Here is a 24,921-nt window from a genome sequence, read left to right on the forward strand (position 1 = left end):
AGAGATGCGATCCAAAGCCAGATCAGCTGGCCCCATCCATCCTGCTGTCCTGGGGAACCCCTTGAGGGACTGACACTCACTCCCTCTGTTTCAGTCCCTTTTTTTAAACATCTGCTCACTCTCTTGACTGGGGCTGTAGGGGGCCACAGCAGAAAATGCAAGTCTGGAACAGCTTTGGACAGCAGCCTCTGTTAACGCCTTCCTCAAAGACTGGAAACTCACTGAGTGTTATTTAGGGAGTTTCAGCATCCATCGGTCACCCATTTCAGGAACCTCGTTCTGTAGCTCTCCCTGCTACCCACCCAGTGCTGTTTGCCCCTCCAATTTTTGTTGGTTTTTTTTTTCATTACGGTTTTGTTCCCTGGGCACCTGCTGCTTCTGCATCCGGCCGTTGCTTGAGGCCTGACTTGAACCCAAGAGGCAAACTGCATGTGGGGTTGGGTGCTTTGGAAGCGGTGGGATGAGAATTGCTGGCCCAGAATGCCTCTGGGGCAGAGGTGGAGATTTTAAGCTATGCAGTGTTTCCCCACCATTTGCTCCGTAATAATATTCAGTGGGGACAGGGGCCACATAAAAACGTATGTTCATAGAGTTGAGGATCATTGGCAGGACCTTGGTAGCGTTGGGTTCTATTCTGCGCCATACACAGACTCCTTGGGACCTTGTACAGGTCATTTCACACGTTAGTGACTCGGTTTCCCTGAGCGTAGACTGGCAATAATGCTCCTGACAATATTTCACTTGCAAGTGTGGAGTGAGGCTTGATTCCTGAATGTTTATCAGCAGGTGGAACTTGTCCAAGGGAAGTGCTGGCTCCTATTAATACATTCATATCCCCTTTCTTAGCCACCCTGTACGTTGCTACACCCGAGGATGCATAGAGCTGGCTGCCTGCCTGCCTGAACTGTGCCAGAACCGTCTCTTAATGAGTCTGAGGAGAGCTGATAGAGGAAATGCTCCATGGTTTCAAAGCATTCAGGAACCAGACTTTGTAACAGCACCACAGAGACCATTCCCATTGAATGGGTAAATAACACCAGATGCATTAAACAAAAGCTGCTTCTGTGTTTTTTCCCCATGTATTTGCTTGATCTTCGGTGCGTAGCTACAGCCGAGCCTATTCTGCCCCAGCGTATCCTTGTGTTCCTTCCTGGTTTTGAATGGGAACTAGTTCAAGAGTCGGTCTTTTAAACATGCTGTCCACGTTCATTCTGGCTAAGATGTGGAGGAAGTTTCTTGGGTGGATTTAAAAGCTGTCTGGGGTGGATTTTCTCTGCCTGTGCTGTGACTTCATTTTTATTATTTGTGTTACAGCAGCACCAAGTGGCTTTAACTGAGATCTGACCCCCAGTGTACCAAGTGCTTTAGTGTGAGTTTGTACAAGCAGACGCTGCCCTGAAGATCTTACAGTCTAACTAGGCAGAGACAGGGTGGGAGGAGAAGCAGAAGCACAGGGAGGTGAAGTGACTTGCCCAAGGTCACACAGCAGGTCAGTGGCAAGCCAGGAATAGACCCTAGGTCTCCTGAGGCCTACTCCTGTTCCCTGTGTGCTGGACTCGAAGATTTCTTCCATGCTGCAACATATGTGTGAAAGGCTCTTCCTGTACTGATCTGTCAGGTCCTACCTCTCTAAAGCCCTCCACACTCGGTGCTGTTGTGACACCTCTAAGAAACCAGCCAGCTAATGATAGGGGCAGATGGGGACATTGGCACTTAATTTATTTTTGCACTGCAAATGCATCTCTTTGATTGTATCTTCCTTTCTCCCACTCTTTGTGTTTTGCTTGCTGGCTTCAGGCTGGAAGAGCTTCAGTGTGGGGATCTGGGTTTTGTATTTGTTTGTAAAGGACCTCGTACAATGGAGCCTCTTTCCATGCTGGGATCTCTATGTGCTACTGCAATAGAAATATGAAATAATACTCACTGAGAATGGGGAATAGAACATTGTTACTTCCCTTTCTTTCCTCTTCCTCAGGAGCATCTTACAAACTTCAAGACACTGCTGTGAGCTCAAGGAAAATAATAAGGGTATTTAGTTTTTGTGAAATGTGCTGGCATAGACTAGATACAGCTCGGGCACCATCCTTATGACATTTCCCCAGCATTGCCTCCTAAGCGAGAGGGACTCCTTTCTAGGGGCAAGAGGGAAACTCAAACTCTGTTGCAGACATTTGGAAAGAATCTGGTTCTTATGTACAACGAATGGGCTGAGTTTACAGTGGTGGCAACTTGTAGCAGTGGGTGGCTTTTATATATATATAAGTCATGCAATTTCGTGAACCTCTCACTTTTGAAAAAGAGAGCTAAGTTTTCTAGCCCTTGGGTTTGTGGAGAAAAGCTGGAGGACATGAATCTTGAAGCAGAAGCCACACGATTAAAAAAAGCAAACAAAAAAACAACCCTCATGATTTGTGGGGCTTGACTCACAATTTTTAAATGCTTGAGGTTGATAATAATATACATAGCAGGCAGCCTTATCCGACATGTAAGACCATTTACAGAAACCTGTACACCTGATCTGATCGTGTTACTTAACGTTTGTACAGCACTTGTGTTCCAACATTAACCAGTGACCATTTCTGTCTTCTGTTACCCATACGGCGTAGCTCCAGCAGAGGGAACTCCTTGCATCATTGCAAACCCTAAAATGGCTTTTAAGGCGCTGCCTCCGTTCCAAAGGCAATGAGGATTTCTGGGGGGGGTGTGGGATGGATTAACATATCGAAAAGCAGCTCTTAAGAGTCTTGGGGAGACTTCCTCATTTCCTTTCCAATACGGGTGTAAGTTAAGGGCTCATCTGACGGGTCTCATTCAGCTGGAGAGAGAGAGACGGGTATTTTTAAAGCATCTCTCGATGTAGGAAGATTTTGTCGTGGGTTTCAGTGAGACACTTAGTGTGTCATGTTTTTGTTGTATTTTTCCCTCCGTTATTTAAACAGAGCTTGCACTGGGGAAGGCCATTATAGAAAGGGGAGCCAAAGTATATGAGGCAAGGAGGATAATATATTTAGATGTTTCCAATATAGCTGCAGCAGAATCTTCCTCTCGAAGCCCTGCATGGGCTGAAGAGGTGCTGCTAGTGAGGCTGCATTACACCTAAGGGGAGATCAGTGCAGCTCTACAGGCTGGTCGCTGCACCAAGATGCACAATAAAATCCATTGATACTGGGGAGCTGGAGGCGTGGAACAGCTTCTCTCTTCTTCCCCACGTGCTGCGTCGCCACGGCAACCGCCGACACAACGTTCCATTGGGAGAATGTAGCAATTTTCACTTTGAACCAATGAAAGCCCAGAGGGATGATTCAGCAGCCAATGAGAAGAGAGATGGGGGGGTAGGCGGTGGAAGGTGCAAAGATCTACGCGTGAGCCTGGCGGTACCTGGTCGAGCCTGACTCGGAGCCCAGGAAGCTGGTTCGGTCGGGTCCAGTCCGTGAGGTATCAGCTGCCGGTGAGTCTGACTAACCCGAGACTGATCCAACGCCTGAAGTTCGGGCATGTGGGAGAGAGATGCGCTGCCCGGTCCAAGCTGAGGTGCCGGAACAAATCGGCCCGACCCAGAAGTTACTGAACCTTTGAAGGGCTTCCCCAAGGACTGATTCCCGGTTCCGAGGCGAACCGGGCCGCATAACATTATTTGGAGAAAGGAGATGAGGCCCAGTTCAAACACTGCTGACTGCAAATAACTTTCTCAAGGGAAAGGGGAGACCAGAACCCAGCAGACCCAGGCCAGTGCATCCAGGGAAGGAGAGATCAGAAGCAGTGCACCAAGAGGAGGAGACTTCAGAAGCCATTAGAAACAGGTCAAAATACAGAAAGGGAAAAGCAACTGGAATCCACCAGAAACGGGTCAAGCTACCAAAGGAAGAAGGCACCAGAACTCAGCCGAACCACGTTCAGGGGTCAAGGAAAGGAGAGAGCAGAACCCAGTCACCGTATCAAGGAGACGTGTAATTAGGGCCCATCACTGACCCAGGTCTGCTTATCCGAGGAAGGGGAAAGCAGGACTCGAGGACAGATGAGAACAGAATGGACTGAATGGCGGAAGACGGCAACAGTTGACAGGGTTGATCGTTGTGGAGAAAACAAGGCCAGATCAACTTGCTTTGCGGGACTGGATTCAGCCAAGTGAGTGAGGCTAATTAGAGCCAAGGCTAGAGGGGTTTGTTCCAAAGCCTGGTTGGGGTTTCTACATGTAACCACGTCTGGTTTGTGTGAGGAGCCCGGAAGCAGAAGGAGAGAGCACATCGGGCAATGCCAGAGATGACCCAGCCCAGCGATGTGCTAACACCTCCTCCCACTGCCAGCGCTTCCATGGATGGCAATGTAGTGGCCATCATCATAGCTGCAAGTGAGTACCCGGTCTGTCTCTTTGTGTTCCCTTCACTGGGGTGGGAAGTGAGGAGCTGTTCTTACTGCACGCCCTTGTGGAGGACTGCAAAACTCTCAAACGTGCCCCCTTCCCCTGAGTAAAACTCCCTCTTGTTCCCCTCTTCGTGGGCTCTCCAGGCTCCGTTGTCATCTCTTCAGCACTGGGGTGGGGGGGGGACTCATTTCTCCCCAAGTGCTGCATTTACCTTGTTGTGCAGGGTGACCAGACAGCAAGTGTGAAAAATCGGGACGGGGGTGGGCGGCAATAGAAACCTATATAAGAAAAAGACCCAAAAATCAGGACTGTCCCTATAAAATCAGGACATCTGGGCACCCCATTGTTGTGCCATGTCTGTGCAATCAGGGTCAGGAATGCTACTTTCTTAAGTTGCTGTGAAAGGTACTTGGGGAGGGGGGAGAGGAAGAACACCCCCCCACACACACACCCCATACATAGCTGGATTTTCAGAGGGACCAGCACCCCTCACTCCCATTGACTTCATCAGAACTACAAGTGCACAGCACCTCTGAAAATCCAGTGATGTGCATGGAGCGTGTGTGTGAGGGGTGAGCTCCACCAGGTGCTTTTCTATTGGGAACATTCAGGGTTTTTTCCCCTTTTCCTGATAGACTTTTTGAGAGGCCCCGGTTAGGGGAAGAGAACTTGCCTTTCCCTATGCCAGCTTGCGGCAACTGAGCTTGCATTAATTGGTCTGCCTTGAAATGACCATCTGCTTACCTGGGTTTTATCAGAACAACTAGCATTGAAGTGCCTGGTTTCCAGGTGACCCATTAAATGGAGACACACTATTCCAGCCCATAAAGAAAAGGCAGGCAGCCCGATCTGTCAACCTGTATTGACTCCATATGGTGGAGCGGGAAATAATTCCCTCGGGCCAGCTGGCATGTTCCATAAAGACTCCATCAGGGAGGAAGATTGGATCCTTTTGTCCACGTGGGAGTGTGATCACTGAGTCAGGGGGGTCTCACCTGAAATGTTTCACAAATGAAATCAGTTGCAGATCCCATAGACAGACTGGATGTGATGCTACACTTTCTGAACCTTGTATGTGGAAATAAATCCCTCTTTAACGTACCTGCCAAGACCCGAGTCCTGAATCCCATGTTTTTTGCTACTACACTGGCAAACACCTAAAGCTGCTTAATAGCAATACTAAGCCCTTGTAGGGCGCCTTTCACCAGATGATCTCACAAGGGCTATACAAACACAACTGCATTCTGGTAAATTTCACAGCACCCTTCCCGGGTAGGGAAATATTACCCTCTGCAGCCACAGAAGAGGAAATGTGAGGCTGGGATGGGGGAGGGGACTAAGTGACTCACTTGAGGCCATGCAGCCTGTCAGTGTCAGAGCTGGGACTAGAACTCCAGGAGTCCTGCTCTAGCTGTTTACCTCTCTGGAGGACTGTAGGAAATGCTCCTTCTTGTGCTGCGTTTTGTGTGTCAAGTGATCTAGCCAAGGAGTCACAGAACCCTGAGCTCTGATTCTGGCCAGTATGTCAGTTCTCTACTAATGTACTGTGCTCGGCAGCCTGTCTTGTGACCTCAACCCCGTTGCCCCTGTGTAATTAACATGAGAGCCCTCTCCAGGTTGCAGGCATGGAAGTAGGGGAGAGTGAGAGAGCCCTTGTGTGAAAGCTAGAGCAGGCATGTGGTCTGTGGGTCCACCCTCCGCGCTTCTACTCCTGGCTCTCTAATGCTGATGCACTTCTTGACTCTGAGTAACTTGCTCATCCCGTTCCCTCCTATGCACACAGACTATAAATAGGACCCACCTCTCAAGAGCTGGGAGAATGAATGAGAGTTAATAATAATACCTAGCTCTTATACCATGCTTTTCATCAGTAGCTGACGCAGTGTGAGATCCTCAGCTGAAAGGCAATGGTTTATTGGCTTGTTCTGACCCGCATTAGGGCTGGTTCATTCTGCCCAAATGAAGGGTAAGTGGGCGCGGAGTCCGTTTCAGTACAGAACTAGCTGCTGCCCGCCCCAGCTGCACAGAAGGGATGTTTGCAGACAGAGAAACCACTGCCCAGTGGGGCTTTAAATGTCCTTGGAAAGGAGTGAGGCAGCTGCTCTTGGGAAACTGGCTGGCAGATGGTTATATGTCGGCCACCTGGTTCCCTTCCTGGAGCGCCAGACAGAGAAAGAACAGGGGAGGTTTAAGGAGCATCCAGGTTGGTTGTGACCTGCTGGGTGTTCCAGGCTGGGTGGTGAACTTGCTTGTTCTCTTTATCTTGGCAGCAGTTTCTTCGTCTGTGTTTGTAGTGGCGATATTGGTGCTGCTACTGCTCTTGTACCACCGGGACCCCCTGTGCTGCCAGTTCCTCTGCTCCTGCCGTTTCTTTCAGAGTCCCAGCCAATATGTAAGTATCCTGCCCACCTGTCTGGCTGTGCCCTAATCCTTGCTTGAATATGGGCAAATCGCTTTAATCTCCGTGACGTGCTGGGTTGGAGTTGAGCTGCAATTTGGAAACCACGCAGTAGCCTGGTTAGAGTACCCTGGTGTGGCTGGGTCTTCCAGCCAGTGTGGAACGGCCTCGTTTTTTCCAGTGCGATGCCGGACGGTGGCTTGGCCCAGTTCATGATAGTGTAGGACTCCCGGCCTCTCTGCTGATCATTCATTCTCTCTCCAAACTCAAGGCCTTTGCACCCAAACCTGCCTGACTGTACAGCTAGTGATCAAATGCAGCCAATCGGGGGCACATCATGGAGGTAGCTGATGAGTATCAGAGAACGCTCTGAGTGATTGACATCTGCAGTAGTTGAATTTCACAGAGTAACAGAGAGTTCCTTCCCCTCTGTCTTTCATGCATTCGTGTTCAGAGCCAGGCTTTGCTGCACTCCTCCTCTTCACAGGGAAAGGGCCACTGCAGGACACGCTGCTGTGAAGCACAGTGGAACTAGAAGACAGGGCCACTCTCTGCCGCTGGTATGTCAGAAGCTTCCTCTGTGTGCTCCACAGCCTGTGCTGAGGGAGCCAGCTGGAGCCGGAACCCCATTGCTCATGTCTACCATGTCCTTGGCTTCAGGGGACGGCTTTAGGTCGTGGAAGTTTGTAGTAGAAAAGGCCAGTTAGATCATCCAACCCATCTCCCTGCGGCCTCTGCGGGATTGATTCCTGCCTGTGAAGGACTTGGCAGGGCTTGGGACTCCAGAGGAGGGGCAGTTGGAAGGGCACGAGCCCGATATATGCAGGGTAGGATGCAGATACGCACGTGGGTACCATGTGCCAAGAAGTAATTGGAATTTTCCCCGGTCCTAGCTCCGAAGGGATATTAGCTCAGGAGCGGGGGAAGGGGACACTAGCCTGAGAGAAAGAAACTTCTTCAGACAATGAAAGGCAAATGTCGGAATCTGACTGAAGTAAGTGCCATCACGGGCTGAACTCCCACCAGCAGATCATACTGGAAACAAGGGCTGCTTTGCCGACTTTCCCGGCACAGCCAGAGGGGGCCAGGAGACCCCAGCTGGATCACTTCACCCCTTTCCTCTCTATTGTTCCAAGGAGGTGCGCTCCACGGTCACATATTTAGGGGAACAGCCAGAAGCTCCCAGCAAATGTCTTTACTCCTGCTCATGGAGGTTGGCCTCCTGTTGTCAGTGAGGTGTGAATATGCAGCAGGCTTCAGCACACGCACCTGTCATACCTGTTCTTTGTGGAGTCTCCACATTCCCCTGCAGGGGAGAGTCCCCAGGAGACCCCAGCAGAATGGGTTCCTCCCCACAGGTAGTGAGCAGCTGCCCTCATGCACATCAAGCAAATGCCAGTGCAGTTGTGGCGAGAAAAGTGACCATGGCACCATCTCACGCCACAGATCTGCTCTCTCTGGCAATTCAGAGCCCTAGCTGCTTGGGTTTCTGACCATTGAGATGGATTAGGCTGGGTCATAGTTTCCCAAGGGAAGTGGTGAGAAACCCTGTTTGGGAATTATAAAACCAGGGTATTGCAGGAACAGCCCTGTGTTTGCGGGGACAGGGATCAGGTGACCTGTTAGTTTGGCTTTGGGGGAGAGAGCTGGATACTATTCTGGCTTGTGTATAATCTAGAGAACTAAATTCTCTACTTCCCTCTTCTGTTGTCACTGCAGAGTGGTGATATGCAAACCAGATAGAGCGGATGTGAACCACAAAGGCAAAAGGCCCTCCTGTGTCTGGCTCCTTTGCTGCTCCTTTGTGATAGTTAAGGACGAAAGGGTGGGGCTGTTTGTGGTTTACATTTGAAATGTCACATCTTTTGCAAGAGGACCTTAGAGGATCTTTGGCGGACCCCCAAATATGAGGCTGCACCTCTCCTTACCCATCTACTAAAAGAGAATGTGGATTCCTTTAGTCTGTGTATGGCCTTGTCTTCATTACAAGAAAGGAGTGTCCTTATCTCAGGGTAAAAGCCTAGTGAAGACAAGGCTGCACTTCAGTTACCAGGTCAAGTTGGTGACTAGGGTTTATCTTGATCTCCGAACTCATGTGAAAACTGCAGGCTGCCTTCTGTGCATTAGGATTCCACATCCGGTTAATGACCCCCCACACACACACACATACACACACACACTTTTTTTTTGTAGTGAAGACAAGGCTCGTAGCTCTTCAGCTCTCCGTGCGTTTTGTCAGGGTCCTCCTGCAGAGACAGCAGAAGTGAGGAGCTGGTATTTGCATGTAAACAAACAAGCAGGGAAATGTCTGGGGCCTTGTCCACACATGCAAGTGGTACCTCTTTAATTCTACCACTCCAGTTAAAGCAATACTGTCCATCCCCCTTCCCCTAGTGTGGACACAGTTACATTGGTAGAAAGGAACTTTCATATCAGTATAGCTTATTGCTATATGGGAAAGGGGAATAATCTATATGGATGTAATGCACCTTTATAAGTGCAACCAACTAAGGGTTGTACCAGTTTAACTATTTCAGTTTTTAAACAATTGTGCCCTGTACCAACATAGTTAAAGTGTACTAAAAGTATGTATAGACCAGGTAGGATAATCTTTATAAGAAATAAAGAGCAAAAATAAATCTTTGGTTTGCTTTGCAGTTCAACTTCACAGCTCCAGGGCTGATCTTGCAGGCCTGGCAATTAGGAGAAAAAAACATGTTGACTAGTAGAGGATCAGATTTTCTCTGAAGTCATTAAGAGACAATGGGATCCTCACAATGCTGTTGCTACAGAGGCGTACGTTGGAGAGAGAGCCATAAATACGCTGATTCCAACAGGAAGAGAAACAAAGAGTGGATGAAACATAAAACACTTGTAATTGGTAAAGATCACATGACACTTTTCACACGAGTGTGAGTGATTGGCCTTGGCCAAATTCCAGCGAGGGCAATTACAGTCTGCCTCCTCGCTTCACCTGGAGATTGTGTGGAGGAGTTATTCTTTGCTGGAAGAGATGGGTATAGTAGTTGGAGCACATATCTGGGAACAGTAAACTGCCCAGAGCTCTAATTCTGGCCCTGCCACCAAGGTCTTATTGGGGAAATTGACCAGAGTAGCTATTGCAGAATGGCTTCCCATGCCAATGTTCTTAGTCCAGAGTAAGGGTTTGTCTACACTTGAAAGTTATGTCACAGTAAGGTAGGGTGTGAATTTAAAGTGCAGTTGCTATTATGGAATAGCACCACATGTGTGGACACTTATGCCAGAATAAGAGTGCCTCATTCATGTTTTGTTTAATCCATTTCCAAAGTGGATTAAGGAAAATGAACTCTTGTTCTGGAGTAACTGTGTCTACACCTGAGACTATTCCAGAGTAACAATTGCACTTTAAATTCACACTGTCTTATTTTGAAATAACTTTTCCTGTTACTTACCTCTCATACTGGTTTTATCTATGCTAGGAGAAAGGTGCTTCCCTTCCTCTCCCCACCCCAGGTAGCTCAGTCAAACTAGCTTAACTTGATTGAAAACTCCATTTCACACTAACGTACTAGACACAGGGCTTGTGCCGGTTCAAGTTGAGTTAATCTGCTTCTAAAACACTAGCGTACGCACACTGCAATGCACCACAGCGCATTAACTCCACACTTACCACAAACTCTGGAGTCCTCTTGCAAATGGATGAAGTTTGATGCAGATTGAATTAGTTCGGTCTGTGGGTCATGTCCACACAACCGCTGTGCATCGCTGTTGGCGTTCTCCAAGCTATCCTGCGCTGCTTTGCCATCGACCGTTACTGACCTGTCTGTTTGCCTGTGTGCCCTCCCCGGCCCTGGTGTCAAGTTCCCAGGATGACCCCTCCCTTGTTTAAAAGTTGGCGCAGGGCTAGATTTTGCCCCTTTGTTCCTGGATTATCGTGCATCCGCGTTCTTGTGACTACAGCGATTCTACTCCACAAACCCCACCACATGCCCATGTTGCTGCTTGGAGGCCTACTGAGACCATGGATCTCATCGCTCCCTGGGGAGACGCCTCAGTGCAGGAAGCTCTTGGGGCCGGTCACCATCATGAAAAGCTGTTTGTGGAGGTTGCCAAGCAGATGTCCACGAGGGGTCATGACCAAGATGCCTGCCAGTGCTGGGGAAAGAGCAAACAGCTCAGAAGGGTCTACATTAAAACGAGGGATGCAAGGAAAACATTGGGCAGGGGCCATGTGATCTGTCCATTTGGTGAAGAGCTGGACAGGATTTTACCCAATTTTATACAACCCCCAACCCAGCCAGTTTGTGGCTCCTGCTCGCAGCTCTCTCACCCCCTGCCCCAAGGCCAAGCAGCAGGGCCCATTGGAGAACGAGCCGGCTGACACCTGAGAGCCAGGATCTGGTGGGGACTCAGGACCGTGACTGAAAACCAGGCCGCATCGCTGCAGGGCAGGACTCCAGCTGAGTCCCAGCCAGCAACTCAAGCCAGGACCAAAGAGTGAAGAGGCTCTGGAGGGAGGGAACTTTGGCGTGCAAGTACCTGCCTGTCCAACGTGGTGGTGTTACTGTGTTAACCGAGCTAGCGTCTGTTCTGGGGGCCCCATGGCTGCAGCCGTGTTACACGGATGTGAGCTAGGAACCATTCTGAGTCTCCAGCCCCCTCCCTCCTTCTCCTTTCTGCTCCTGCTCTCTGCTCCCCCCGCCCCAGCCCCCCTCTAGATTCCCAAGATGGCGGCTGCTCCATGCAAGCCCTTGGCCTCTGTTACATGCTAAAGCCCTGACCATCTGCCGTTCACAGGTCCGCGCTGCGGAGGGCACATACCCATCTGCCTGTTTTCCTTTCCCCTTCCCTCCACTGGGAAATGCCTGCCCCGCTCCCCCCGAAACACCTGTTCCTCATCTCAAAATGGTGGCTGGCAGCATTGCTCAGCCATAACCTCTACCCCCCCCACACACACACACACACAGCAGAGTCAAATAATGAAAACCCAAGGTATGGGGCCCTGCATGTTGGTACGCTGTAGCTCCATGTATTTCAGCACATATCTCAAAAAAGGGAGCCCCTCCTCTCCTGAAATTCTCTTGCTGGTCATCCCAGGTCTGCAGAGTGACCCTCTTCCTCTGATCCAAGACCAGAAACGGCGCTGCCTAGTGTGTGGCTGATCCAGGAACTGCTCCTCTGGTACCAATTGCTCAGTTTCCTCCTCTTATTCCTCACCTTTGGCCCACTTACGCCGCCACCACCAAATCTCCTGTTGCTGCTGGAGGAGCTGCTGCTGCTGCTGCCACATCATACACTCAGCGGTGAGTGAAATGTGTCCGGCTTTGAGTTCTGAAATACAGCCCAAGCAGCCTCTGTGTACTCGGGGCTGTCACCACAGCGAGTGGAGCATTGCTGGGACCATGCTGGCCAACAGGAATCTGAAAATGGTGCTAGCCCACCCGCAAAGGAAACAGGGGTAAAGACATGGGAGTTTTCAAAAGTTTGAAGCCACCTGGCTTCCCACAATTCACCGTGAAAACAATCCCAGGATGCACACTGCTGTGCAGCGAAGCAGAAGACCACAGGATTCCCTTCAAGAATCATAGAGGTGTTAGACTGGAAGGGACCTCGAGAGGTCATCTAACCTAGTCCCCTGCACTCGAGGCAGGACTGAGTAATAACTAGACCATTCCTGGCAGGTGTTCTTAAAATCCTCCAATGATGGAGATCCAACAACCTCCCTAGGCAATTTGTTCCGGTGTTTAACTACCTTGATGGCTTAGGAAGCTTTTCCTAATGTCCAACCTAAACCCTCCTTACTGCAATTTAAGCCCATTGCTTCTTGAATGCAACACCCTCAGTTCACAACAAGCTGCTGCTGTGGGTACATGTGATGCAAACTGAAAAACCCAACAGGCGTTTCATGTGTACACTACTGGCGCAGCTTGCATGCAGCACTTTATCAGACACACTGCAAAAAGCTTTTCATTCCCCCCCCCCCATCCCCTTCTCCCCCATGTAGACAAGACCACAGATTAACACCTTTCACTTCATTTTAGTAGATTACGTTATAGCCTAGGGTAGCAGCGCCCATTACATTGTGCAGCCGTGAAGGGCAGAGAAATTTTGGCCAAGGGTTCTAGGGAAAACTGCTGTTTTTTGTTAAGTGCCTTAAGGTCTCTAACATTCATAGAGAACAGACTCCAGGCTTTCAAAATCATCTCTGAAAGGCCCACACAGGGAACTCAACGTCTCTCCCTTGGTAAGGACAATAGGTTGAGTCCACCTTGCTGAGGTGTGAACCAGAGGTTCCAGGGAGGCCAGATATTTCCACCCATGAGACAGTGGCTTAATGGTGTAGACATCAGGCTTAAAAGATATAGGAATCTCGTTGCCTACAAGAAAGGACAAGCCTGTTGCCAGCCCTAATTCTGCTGGCCTGACCAGATGTGCGAATGCTGCCACAGGGAACACACTTGTGAACGGTGAACACAGGGAGCAACAGCCTGCACTGAGCTAGGGGTGGGGTGGAGGGTAACTGGGCAGGAAAGCCAAACAGAATGGAAGACCCAGAGGGGAGAGCTCAGGACTGTTTTACAAAGCTGCATTATTTCTTGCTGGGAGTGCGGAATGCGACCAAGCAGGGCTGTTTCCAACTGCTCCTGATGGCAACTTCAGCACCCTCCTAAGCCACACGCCATAAGCTCTCGGTACTGCAGTAGAGAGGGACATGTTATTGCCCATTGGCGGCAATCTGCTGCCTGCGTTCAGCACACCGCGCGCCTCCCTAACCCCCGGCACGCACCCCAAATGCCAGAGATGGGCTCTCACCTTGTATTCATGTCTCTTCTTTTCCCTTCCCCTCATGCCATATAGGATTGTCCTCCTCCATACTTCAGCAGTAACCAGCGGCTGGTGGGACCCCCAGCGGGAGCACAGCCATTGGAGAGCCCTGCCGAGAATCCTGGGGTGCAGGTGAGGGCACGGCGGCTTCCCCGATGGGGTGGGTAAGAGCGCTTTGGGGAGAGGGCTGTTGTATTCATTTTGATGGTATAAATGGGCCCAGAGAGTCAGGGGTCTTAACATGACCCTGTCGCTGCCCAACATTAAAGTTTTAAACAGCGTTCAGGGTTTGGTGTACAGAGACCTCCGTCTGCTTAGTACCACGGCAAACACACCATGACAAAGCTTTTTAATCCTTTAGTGAACTACAGAAAAGGAAAAACAGGGACAACATTTGCAATGTAAAGAACTGAGTGAGGCTTCCATTGTAACACCACCCCGTGTTCCCTTTCCCATTAGCCACAGACAGATTTTGGAAGGACCCCCTCCTATTTATGACAGCCTTTGAGGTGGTATGAAAGATGATCATAACCGGAGTGGTTAAAGTCTGATCCCATTTTCCTGAAAGACAAAACAAGATAAACACACCCCCGAGAAAGGAGGGAAAACCCAACAGAGCTAGAAAAGGCAGTCAGCTGGGTCCCTCTCACGTCAGGATGGTTCTCAGGGTCAGGACAAGGCAGGCCCAGCGGTCCCAGGAGAAGGTGGAGGTTGCAGGGTGATGGTAAAGCTCACTTCCTGTCCACCCATCTTCCAGCCAACATCTTCTGATTTCCCTCCCAACGTCTTTGTCTTTTTAAGGACCCCAAAAGGGAGTGATGGGCCCAATAGTCCATCCTCTCATTATTTGGTTCAGCAATTAGGCCTAATTTCCAACACCCCAATTTTGGCTCATTGATTTCCAGTCCCACAGTCTGTGGGTATAATAATATCTGGAGATATACCTAGCTCATAGAGCTGGAAGGGACCCTGAAAGGTCATTGAGTCCAGCCTCCTGCCTTCACTAGCAGGATTTTTGTCCCAGATCCTTAAGTGGCTCCCTCAAGGACTGAACTTACAACCCTGGGTTTAGCAGGCCAATGCTCAAACCACTGAGCTATCTCTCCCCCCACCATGGGCTAGACGTGATCTTAACACAGTCCTTGTAGGCCTTTTTGTTTGTACTAATTCAGCCTGTTTCCATTTTGCATCTTTTCCCAGCAACTCTTATGGGTTGCAGTGAGAATTCTAGGACACCATCAGCATGGGGTGCTGGTGGAGGTGCGTTAGACACAGGGTTCCACAGACACCTGTCTCTGGGGGGGGTACTCTGAGCGTTGGCATCCTGAACAGAATTCCTGGGCTGAGGAGTGTTGGGCCATGGAGTTCCCAGCAGACGAGGTGCGCTGACTGCCTCAGACGATCATATGACGTTTTTCCATGCTGGGCGGCTTGGGTATTTCTAGGGAGATGAACTATTCTGCGTTGGATCCCCCAGCAGCTATCAGCTCCCGCCCTGGGAGCAGCTCCGCTTGCCAAGCTACGAGAGCGTGCGGAAGAAGGATCGGCAGCGGGAGATCCATCAGCTGATTGCCGAGAGGTTTGGACTGTGGGTAGAGCCCTCCCAGGAGGTGAGTGGAAAGCTGCAGCAGCACAGCAATGGTCCTGTCCTGTTTGCCTATAGGCCATCCCCCAGCACTCTGCAGTGCAGTAGCAGAGGACTCTGTTCTGTCTCTGCAGTTGCCTTTCTCTGATAGCATGTCTCTGGGAAAAGCACACCCGGGTTCCAGGAAATTCCCTGTGGTTACATTTCTGCAGGTTAATGATTGATCCCTCCCCGGTGCATCTGCAGAGCGCTAGGAGAGGGGACAGGGCTGCCGGTCTGAATCATCTGTTTGAAGACTGGAATGTGACTTTGGGATCTAACAGGATTCCAAAGTCCTTCTTTCCCCCCACTCCTTATGCTGGCAGCTCTCCTCGCTGCTGCTGCTACTGTTGAATGGCTTTTTCCCCTGCCTGGGCTTGTTCAGAAGTTACTGGATTGTGAGGCTTTGCCTGGTGCTCACCTTCCAACCCTTAAGCCTCCCGCTCAGTAGACTAGTGAAAAGCAGTGTTCTGTCTGAAGTGTCCACATCCAGGTGAGGTCAGTCCTGGGGCAGCCCCCCAGGCGGGATAAGTCTGCTGTACCAAATGGCATCCTCTCGGTCTTGCCACACCCAGGGTTGATTGGGGCAGAATGGAAATCTGTGACTCTTTCAGTACAGTGGGATTCCTCTACTGACTTTCTTCCTTTAAAGGTTGAGCCGTTAACCTGTCTCCAAAAAAGTCTGTGCAGTTGACACTGGAACACTTAGCCCTGCCTTCCAAGGGCAGTTTGCATGTGCGGAGTGCGTTACATGCACTTACTAAACCCCTAGCACCTCGTGAGGCAGAGCACCTGAGGCACAAGAAGATAAGGGCCTTGCCCAGGGGCAGCTCCAGGCACCAGCACGCCAAGCACGTGCTTGGGGCGGCAAGCCGCGGGGGGCGCTCTGCCAGTCGCCGTGAGGGCGGCAGGCAGGTTGCCTTCGGTGGCTTGCCTGCGGAGGGTCCGCTGGTCCCGCGGCTTCAGTGGACCTCCCGCAGGCAGGCCACCGAATCCGCGGGACCTCACGCAGGCAAGCCGCCGAAGACAGCCTGCCTGCCTGCCTGCCGTGCTTGGGGCGGCAAAATACCTAGAGCTGCCCCTGGCCTTGCCTCAGAGCGTGATGGCCGTAGAGCGGGGGCGGTCTGGCTCCTAGCTCTGTACCACGCACATCACCTCAGACTGATTTCTGTGCAGAAGTGGAGATTTACAGATGGGGGAGGGGAACATGTAATGGCTAATCTTATTTTAACAGGAAATTGTTTCATGGGGAAGATTTCCTGAGAAAAGGTTTTTAATAGAAACGCTGACAGATCCCTGAACTTACCAGCAAATGCCATAGCTGGGGATGATGAGACGGGCCGTAGGAGTGGGTAGGATGGGCTGTAATAGCTGCATTGGATTTCCATCGTAACTCTTTAGAAACAGTGGTTGGCCTATAATCTCCTCCTGCACGCTTATCTAGTTGGCAATGTGGAAAGTGCTGCTGTTCTAAGACGAGTTTAATGGATGGCCCAGAGTATTTAATTTTAGAGCTGTGGCAATGGTGTGAAAGGACTCCTGTAAACCTGTTCTATAACATGGGGTAATCTTCACCACCGTGTTTCTGCTCAGTATAATGGATTCCTCTTTCCTCTCTAATAGCTGCCACCTCCTTATGAGCAAGCCCTAAGGCATCCTCCAGCTGCCCCAGGAACTGGAGCAGGGTCAGAGTTACCAGATGGACACAGATTGCTGGACACGTTCCAGGCCTCCATCAACTACCAAACTCAAAGGAACACAGCTGTGTAGAACGGGAATCAACCCTGGAACACCTCCCCTTCCTTCTGTGGCAAGGTCAGCAGGGCCTGTGCTGTCTCTCCCTTCCAGCAGGGCGGAATGGAACTTCATGCCTTCATCCAGTCACACACAGCTGAGAACCCCTTGTGCAAATCACAGGCAAAGCAATGGAGATTTCCATCAACTCACTCCCCTACAAGAACGAAGGTGGAGTGACTACCAGGATCGATTTAGCAGCCATCTCTCTCTCCCAGAAACAGTGGACTAAACCTGAGGGGATTTCTGCTCCACTATTTTCACTCTAGTAACCTTATCTTAACCAAAGACCATGGAATAATCCTCAGCCATTTCTGTTGTACGTGAGGGGGCACAGCAAAGGTGATGGTCCACTCAGCCAAGGACGCTGGAGCAAAGGCATGGGGCTGTTTCACTGTAACGTACGCCTCTGTGAGGCTGCAGCAGCTACTGCCGCACACTCCAAGTATTAAACCTCAGAAGCTAGGCATCTCGTCCTCAAATGCTTTATCTTATCTACTTCTTATGTTGTAAAAACATTTACCTTATCAGGTACCAGTGGGAATCCTGACCTGCAGGTGACAGAATGAATGTATTTGTCCTAGAGCTGCTATCATCAAATCATAGTTCCCTGCTCCACATTCCTCGGGGATTTAAAAATGCTACGTGGAGGAAGGCTTGTAAGTTCCGACAAGATAAAGGTTCAGCAAGGGCTAGGACTCTTGGGATTGTACAGCAAGTTACTCCACAATGCTGTAAACAAAGGCAGAGAACAGCCGCATTTCAGAACAGCATGAGCTGTGTGCCAAACCGTGCAGCTGGGACTTCACTCTGAAAGGTGCAAGGGTAGAACCATGCTGATGACACCCTAAGTTACTCGGTTCCCCTTCATAAACAAATGGCTATTTGAATTCTGGACATCAGATCATCTGATTTCCCCAGTGCTGATGTAACTGCAACTCAGATTTTCAACTACTTTTTTGTATTTCAGGACAAACTTTTAAAATGTTGTTTACAATGTTGTAGATAAAACAGGGCCAGTCCCATCTGTCTGCTGTGTGACTGAGTGCTGTGGAATGACTGCAGCCTGACAAGACTGAAGTTTTGTTGTTTGGATTACGCCTCTTTCACCCTTCAGCTGACGAGTATGATGCTCTCACAGACTTCTTTGCCCAGTTGGGAGTTCCAAACTTAGACAAATTAGCTTTGGAACTGTGAGCACATCACCTCCTCTAAGTCAAGGGGGCATGGAGTTAATCTGTTGACAAAACCTAATCAGGCTTTCATGTCTTAATAGTTCCCCCACCACACACACACACTTTTTTTTTGGGTGGTTACAAGAGGGGAAGGGAAAGTTCTCTTCTGCGGTATCTGGAACCTAAACACAACAGTATAGTGTCAGTGACTGAGAACCAGGAAGTAAAAGTGACTCCCTAAAAAAATGATTTGAAGTTTACTAATCTAAAGAGGCAGGAGGCCGGGATAAGGATTTTTTTAAAGGCACACTATGCTAGAAATTATAGGAACAGAAGTTTAATACCTTCTAAAATGTTTGGTTTTAATAGTAGAAGTCATCTGGCCTTTTCTTAACTAGCTCCTCTGCCCTTGCGCAATGCTGTAGTATGAGCATTACAAACACAGGAGGGATTCATTCCAAAGCAGTTTGTCTGGATTTTGAAACTTTAGAAAGTCATGAAAATATTTCTACTGACTGCAGGGTTTTATTTTTGGCCACAATGTGGCAGTTTCTCTTTTGAATATGGTCATCATGGCAGGACTGGACATAATCATGCAATAGCTTTAGAACTAAGTCAGAAAACCATTTTATTCTCATTCTCTGAAGCTGTCTTTTGGGCAGGGAGCTCCTGGAGTTCCCTCTTCTACCTAAGCACACAGGAGTTTTACAACAAAACTTCTGGCAAAGATGCCAGCTTCACACAGTACAACCAGAGTTCACCATGTGAGCAGAGCTGGTTGTTTATGTCTCCCTGGACCTTCCCCTCGGATGATAAGCACAAACAGTGGAGACAGCTCCTTCTGGTACTTGTTCATGCCAATAAACTGCAGTAACTCCTTGCATGAAGGCTTATAACTGTTACCAATATGCTGCAAACTCTTTCATTAGGAGGAGGGGGAAGTGACAACAGGGATTCAGTACAGCCTCTGATCCCCACCGCAATTAGCTTCCGCCTATTAGAAACAATGATTCTAGTTAGTCAAATGATGATGCCTCTTGGTGTGTGCTGACTCAGTAACTCCTAAGTAAGGATCCTGACTCCGGAGCCTTCAGCAATCTTGTGCCTCAGTTTCCCCATGTCCCATGAGAACAGCTGCTTTCCTACTTCACACACGTTATGAGAGTTCATGTTTGAAGGTGTGGTGGTCGTTATCCCGGTTTTGCCAATGGGGAAACTGAGGCAGAAGTTGAGGCCCAGTGCTACAGCGTGAGTTGGTGCCAAAGCTGGGATTAGAACTCAGTTTCCCCCTCTTGGACTGACTCCCTCCCCCCCCACCTCATTCCCTTTTCAGAATCCCCAATGTACATCAGGTGCAGTTAGGAGCCATTCCAAGGAATGCTGAGAATCAAAATGGCTGTTCCTAGAACTGGAGAATTCCTGTGCAGAAATTGCAGTATATCTGGCTGGATTGGAGCACAGCTGTCCAGACGGGAAAGGCAGCTTTACTGAGCCCTTTTTGTTTTACATTTATTCCTTAGACACCCTCACACTGTTAGAACATCTATTTGATATATATTTCTCCAAAGAACTTCAGGGCAGTCCAGATTACCTTGTAACTCTCCAATCTACACCCAATGAGTTCTAGAAGCAGGAAACTGGAGTTGCCAACAAGTCATTTCAGACCTAGAGGAGTCCTCCAGACGCCTTTTTGATTGAGTGCCAGGTTTGTCACGGTGATCAGTCCCACCCCACCAGTCATTACTGTGGGAGGCAGCAGAGCCTCAGAGCATGGTGACTAGCTTGAAGCTCCCCCCTTCTTTGGTGGGGACAACGTTGATGAAGGTTTTGTAAAGCACCACCCCTTTTGGGAGACGGCAGATCACTTCCCTGCTCTCTTGGCTGCGCGGTGGTGGCACATAGACCTCCTTGGTGAATCGCACAATCCCATCTTCCAGAGCATAGAGAGTCTTGTTACAACCTATCCCCACCTGGAAGAGATGAACAGTCTATTGTTAGAAAGGGGGGGAGGTGTTTAGGTCACTATGTATCATTTAACAAAGTGGACCAAGCCACTAGTCTGATATCCTGGCTTCAGCCATGGCCAGTACCTGATGTGTCAAAGGAAGGCAATATACACAACACATTCAGGGAACTGCAGACAATTCTGCACACTGTCCATGTGGGGAGGAGAGATATTCTAATTCTGAAGCATGAGAACCGATTCCCTTAACTTCATGTGCAAAACTTTCAATAGTAATAGTCAAAATTCTCCAGTTGTTTACTAAATCTAGCTCATGCACTGACCTGGTTTTGAATGAACTGTAAAAAGCATTTGGTAATGAAACAATGATTTCAGGATTTTATGGAATACAACTGAGGAAACAGAGAAGAGCCCGGAGAGAGCTAAGGCTGGATTCTGGACTTTGCTGTGCAGAGCTATAATAAATGAAAGAGTAACTCACATGAGCCCCTGGATGCCAGCGTATTATCCGTTGGGTGGCTAATGTGTTGCCTGCATGAACAAAGGCGCCTGCAACAGAGAGAGATGGATTCAGATTACAAAAGAATAAGCATCTCTATAGCCTGAATGCTGGCAGAATGAGAACTGCTCACGGGCTCACAAAGCCAGCATTGGTTGGGATGTTTCCTAAGGAGGAATTATCCCAAACTCTAAAAACATTTAGCGTAAGAATGCTCCTACCAGGGAATACAGGGCAGTTGATATGCAATGGCAAGAAGCTGTTTTAGCCTTTGAAAAGATTAGTTCGAGGGCACAAAGCATTTTCTGTTTGCTGCAGGCATTTTTTTTTATTGCCTTTTACATGTTTTTTCCATCAGCAAACCCACCCTAATTGTTAGGCACTCAGTTACAGGCATCTGTACTTTGGCTTCTACTAAGCCTCATAATTCTCCTCTTTATCAATACTTGAAATGCCCAGCTTCTGAGCTCAGTGTGAGGGGAAAGGGCACTTAACTTATCAGGTGCCCCCTGGGGTGTTCCTCCTCCAGATTCCCCAGAGACACGTTAAGTTAGAACCAATGCATGTTTCTTATTGGTAACTTCATTTGCTGCACGTAGGCAGATCTGGAAGGGAGCTTGTGTCACGCTAGCCTCCTGCTGGCTACTCTCACAATAGCCGTTATGTATGCAGTGTTGTTGTAGCCAATGCTGGTTAGACCTTCAGGTTTTTTTCTCTTGCAAAGAGTCACAAACAACCCCTCCCATCTGAACTCGGAAACACACAGCAGTTTCACATGTAACAGTCCCTGATAACCAGGCAACGAGGGGAGGGCACATTCCAGAGTGTATAAAGCTGCAGGACAGACCGACTGACCTACCCTCTGTTTTCTTATAGCCATAGCGTTTCCCGGGGCTGCGGCCACCGAGATTTTTTGAGCTGCCTCCACTCTTCTTGGATGCGCATCGCACTGCAATCGCAGTCACCTGCGGAGCAGCCAAAACTGTATTCAAAGGAGGAACAATAAAAAAAAGTTTAAAAAAATATCTACAACCATGAATTCAAAATGGGCAAATATTTACATTTCCTTTTAAATCAGGGTAAAAATGGATTCAAAGTGTCATTTCAAAACAAATGTTAAAGCCAAAGACAGAAAAAAGCCCTTAGAATAAATGTATTATAAAGATAATTCATATTTAACCCATTGCGTCTCTCCTGCACACAACCAAGTCACACTTCAGAAAGCATCCTGCTATCTAAATGGGAGTAGCAGAACTCTAAGCAGTGCATCTAAATGCAAACATTCTGCTATTAGTTGTGGCCAAGCACTTTAAATTCTGAGCTACAGAAACAGTCAAAAAGAACAGGAGTACTTGTGGCACCTTAGAGACTAACAAATTTATTTGAGCATAAGCTTTTGTGGGCTACAGCCCACTTAATTGGATGCATGTAGTGGAAACTACAGTAGGAAGATATATATATACACACGGAGAACATGAAACAATGGGTGTTACCATACACACTATAAGGAGAGTGATCAGTTAAGGTGAGCTATTATCAGCAGGACAGAAAAAGAACTGTTTGTAGTGGTAATGAAAATGGCCCATTTCCAGCAATTGACTAGGAGATGTAAGGAACTGAGGGGGATAAGCATGGGTAAATAGTTTTACTTTGTGTAATGGCCCATCCACTCCCAGTCTTTATTCAAGCCTAGTTTGTTGAAGTCTTTTTTTTGTTGTAATACTGTGACTTTTAGGTCTGTAATTGAGTAGCCAGGGAGATTGAAGTGTTCGGTGTAGCCAACTGATACGAGCACAGCACTGGAATTCAGGATACTTGCAGTTTATCTTCCACTAACTCAGTTAGTAAACTTGAGACAAGTCACAAATATTGTATGCCCCAGTTTCCCCATCTGTGAAATGGGTATTAATACTTAATCTCAAATTGTGAGGTATTAGTTAGTGTCTGTAAAAAGCTTTAACAACCCCAGATAAGTGTCTATAAAAATGCACAGTTTCATTATCAAGACCCGGATATAGGACAATACATAAACACATATTTAATTGCTGTCCTGAATAGGGATGAATTTAAGCACTTGCCCTAGTATACAAGGTCTGGGTTTAAAAAATAAAGTTGTTACAGTAAGTGATTCGTCTTTCTCCTTCTTGGAACATGTCGCCTTTTCACATCACAGAGTTCTTCCATTAAAAACCAAATACACAAAATCCATTGTCAATAAATAAATTCAAATGTTTAAAATAAAGAAAGTCTGACCAGTTTGTGTCTTGGATATAATTAGTTCTTTTTCATGCAATCAGCAGCCAGTTTCACTTTACTCTAAATCCTTCTATTCAGCTGTCCAAGTAGTGTTTTACTAAACAGGGGTTACCACAAGTGTCTCATTTCCTTATTCAAAGAATAGCAGTAGATGAATTTTATCTTAATTCAGTTATAACAGATACTAGTCAAAGATTTGGGGCGCAATGTTTTCATAAAGAACAATTTGTATGTTTAGAATATATTAAGTAAAAGAAAGGGGCTGTGACTTAGAGAAATAGCAGCGAAGTGGGGAAAGGAAGTAATGGGACTCTCTCTCGGCAGAGTATTTTTACTAGATTGGGATTAAATTTAATCCTTATCTAAGAAACTAACTACCTTTGTTTGATCTCCTATGTAATTATTTTATGTTTTAAATCATACTGTGCATTGGTATCTCATGGGAGGACAACAAAGCACTTTACAAATGTCAGTTAAAACCACATAACATCAAATGTAGTAGGGAAGTATTTACATTTTATAGATGGGTAAACTAAGGCACAAAGATCAAGGGATTTACTCAGACTCTCACTATGAACTGGTGACAGAATTCAGAAGTTCTGAGCCTCTCCTGGAGAATGCACTGTCAGCAGCTCTCCGTTTTTTATTATGAGAGGACTTTTAAGCTTGAGCACCCGATCTGACCTCCCAGCCCACCACCAGTTTCAAAGAGAAATGGAGATTAGGAAGTGGGCATCTGCTGGATGGCAGGGAGGGAGAGGAGCAACAGGTTTTTTTTTTAAATGAGAACTCGGATTTTCCTTTTTGGGCACAAAGGCTGGTATGTTAAAGGGCCCACCTGAACCCATTCCAATTCATCAGTTAACAGTAAAAAGATAAACCTGACCTGGTGCAGAAGGATTACATACTACATACTGCTCAACAGGCCAAGAAGTGTAAAACCAGAGTAACTCCACTGAAGTCAATATGCAACCAGGCATATGTACTATATGCCTGCCTACTCCCATGTCAGATCTTATATACGTTGGGCAAGCTCTACTCTCAGACAGACAGATGTAAAAACCAGAGTAACTTCAGTGGCTTTAATAGTTACAATGATGTCACTGACAGCAGAACTGGCCCAACCTATAAGAACTGGCATGGGCAGATGTGCATGGCACATAGATTTTAATGTCCCAGACCTGGCAGAACTATATATTCTATTAGTCCTATTAGCACATCAGACTACTCTAACTTCAGATGCTCTGCTAGGGATCAAGGCATGATAGAGAATTCTAGACAGAGTGACCAATGGGCAAAAAGGGGTAGCTAAGGAGGGAGGGCAGAAGGGGGGCCATGGCGGTTAATAATACCTAGCGCTTCTAGAGTGTTTTTTCTCCATTGATCTCCCAAGTGCTTTAAAAAGGTATCTGGCACCTACGGGCACACGTACAACCTTGCCGCTAGATCACCGCAGGTACCCAGTCCACAGCCACCGCCTTGTGCCACCCTTCCCGGCACGTTTTAGACTTTCACTGGCTCCAACATCACTTCTGGAGCCCGGGCAGCCCCGCATTAGGCTGTAACCGCGAGACACAAGCAGGTGGCGCCACAACAGCCCCTAGGCTGGTGACCGGGCTCGGGGGCGCCCTGCCGTCCACACGCACCACGGGGGAGGCCGCCCTGCGGGAAAGGGCGATTTCCTACCCTCGCCCGGGCCAGGCCCGCCCGGCCCCCTGGGTCCCACCACTGCCCCCCCCCCCGACGGACTCTCCGCTTCCCAGGGCTAAGCCCTGCGTCCAGCCCGTCTCCTCCCCTCCCCCCGCACACTCACGCAGCCTGTTCGCCGCCGCCAGCCGCCCCAGCACCGCCATCTTCCTGCACCGCCACTTCCGCTTCCGGCGCGGGCCGCTTCCGCCTCCGGCGCAGGGTTTCCGGTCAAGACTGAGAGGCGGCGGAGGCGGCAAGTTTCAATGTGGGGGCGGGGTCAGACTCGGACGCCTGGGTTCTCTCCGTGGCCTGGGGGGGCCGTAGTGGCGGCCATCGCCTCTGGGCGGACAGGG

General features: G+C 48.6%; 2 protein-coding genes across 3 annotated transcripts; one reads left to right on the forward strand and one right to left on the reverse strand.

Moving 5' to 3' along the window:
• The first annotated feature begins 3,376 nt into the window (after positions 1–3,376).
• LOC123345702 lies at positions 3,377–18,486 on the forward strand. Of its 2 annotated transcripts, none has more exons than XM_044982715.1 (5): positions 3,377–4,348; positions 6,634–6,755; positions 13,602–13,700; positions 15,014–15,178; positions 16,816–18,486. In XM_044982715.1, the coding sequence occupies exons 1-5, from the start codon at positions 4,252–4,254 to the stop codon at positions 16,960–16,962; spliced, it is 630 nt and encodes a 209-aa protein (XP_044838650.1). In that variant the 5' UTR covers positions 3,377–4,251; the 3' UTR covers positions 16,963–18,486. The 2 variants fall into 2 exon arrangements, with proteins under 2 accessions (XP_044838650.1, XP_044838651.1); XM_044982716.1 differs by having other exon boundaries at positions 6,637–6,755.
• A 16-nt stretch (positions 18,487–18,502) lies between these two features.
• Positions 18,503–24,866, reverse strand: MRPL27 (mitochondrial ribosomal protein L27). The gene is made up of 4 exons (XM_044982717.1): positions 24,693–24,866; positions 21,483–21,605; positions 20,606–20,673; positions 18,503–20,131 (listed from the first exon to the last, which is right to left on the reverse strand). The coding sequence occupies exons 1-4, from the start codon at positions 24,730–24,732 to the stop codon at positions 19,925–19,927; spliced, it is 438 nt and encodes a 145-aa protein (XP_044838652.1). The 5' UTR covers positions 24,733–24,866; the 3' UTR covers positions 18,503–19,924.
• Positions 24,867–24,921: the final 55 nt, after the last annotated feature.

This window comes from Mauremys mutica, chromosome 12 (assembly GCF_020497125.1).
Source record: "Mauremys mutica isolate MM-2020 ecotype Southern chromosome 12, ASM2049712v1, whole genome shotgun sequence".
Classification (NCBI taxonomy): Eukaryota; Metazoa; Chordata; order Testudines; family Geoemydidae; genus Mauremys; species Mauremys mutica.

Coding starts and splice junctions, on each gene's coding strand:
- LOC123345702 (XM_044982715.1), top strand. CDS start 4,252: ATGCCAGAGATGACCCAGCCCAGCGATGTGCTAACACCTCCTCCCACT. Junction 13,701..15,013: donor CCGAGAATCCTGGGGTGCAG/GTGAGGGCACGG, acceptor GGGTATTTCTAG/GGAGATGAACTATTCTGCGT. Junction 15,179..16,815: donor GGGTAGAGCCCTCCCAGGAG/GTGAGTGGAAAG, acceptor CCTCTCTAATAG/CTGCCACCTCCTTATGAGCA.
- MRPL27 (XM_044982717.1), bottom strand. CDS start 24,732: ATGGCGGTGCTGGGGCGGCTGGCGGCGGCGAACAGGCTGC. Junction 21,606..24,692: donor GGCGGCGGCGAACAGGCTGC/GTGAGTGTGCGG, acceptor CTTTGAATACAG/TTTTGGCTGCTCCGCAGGTG. Junction 20,132..20,605: donor GCTGGCATCCAGGGGCTCAT/GTGAGTTACTCT, acceptor CATCTCTTCCAG/GTGGGGATAGGTTGTAACAA.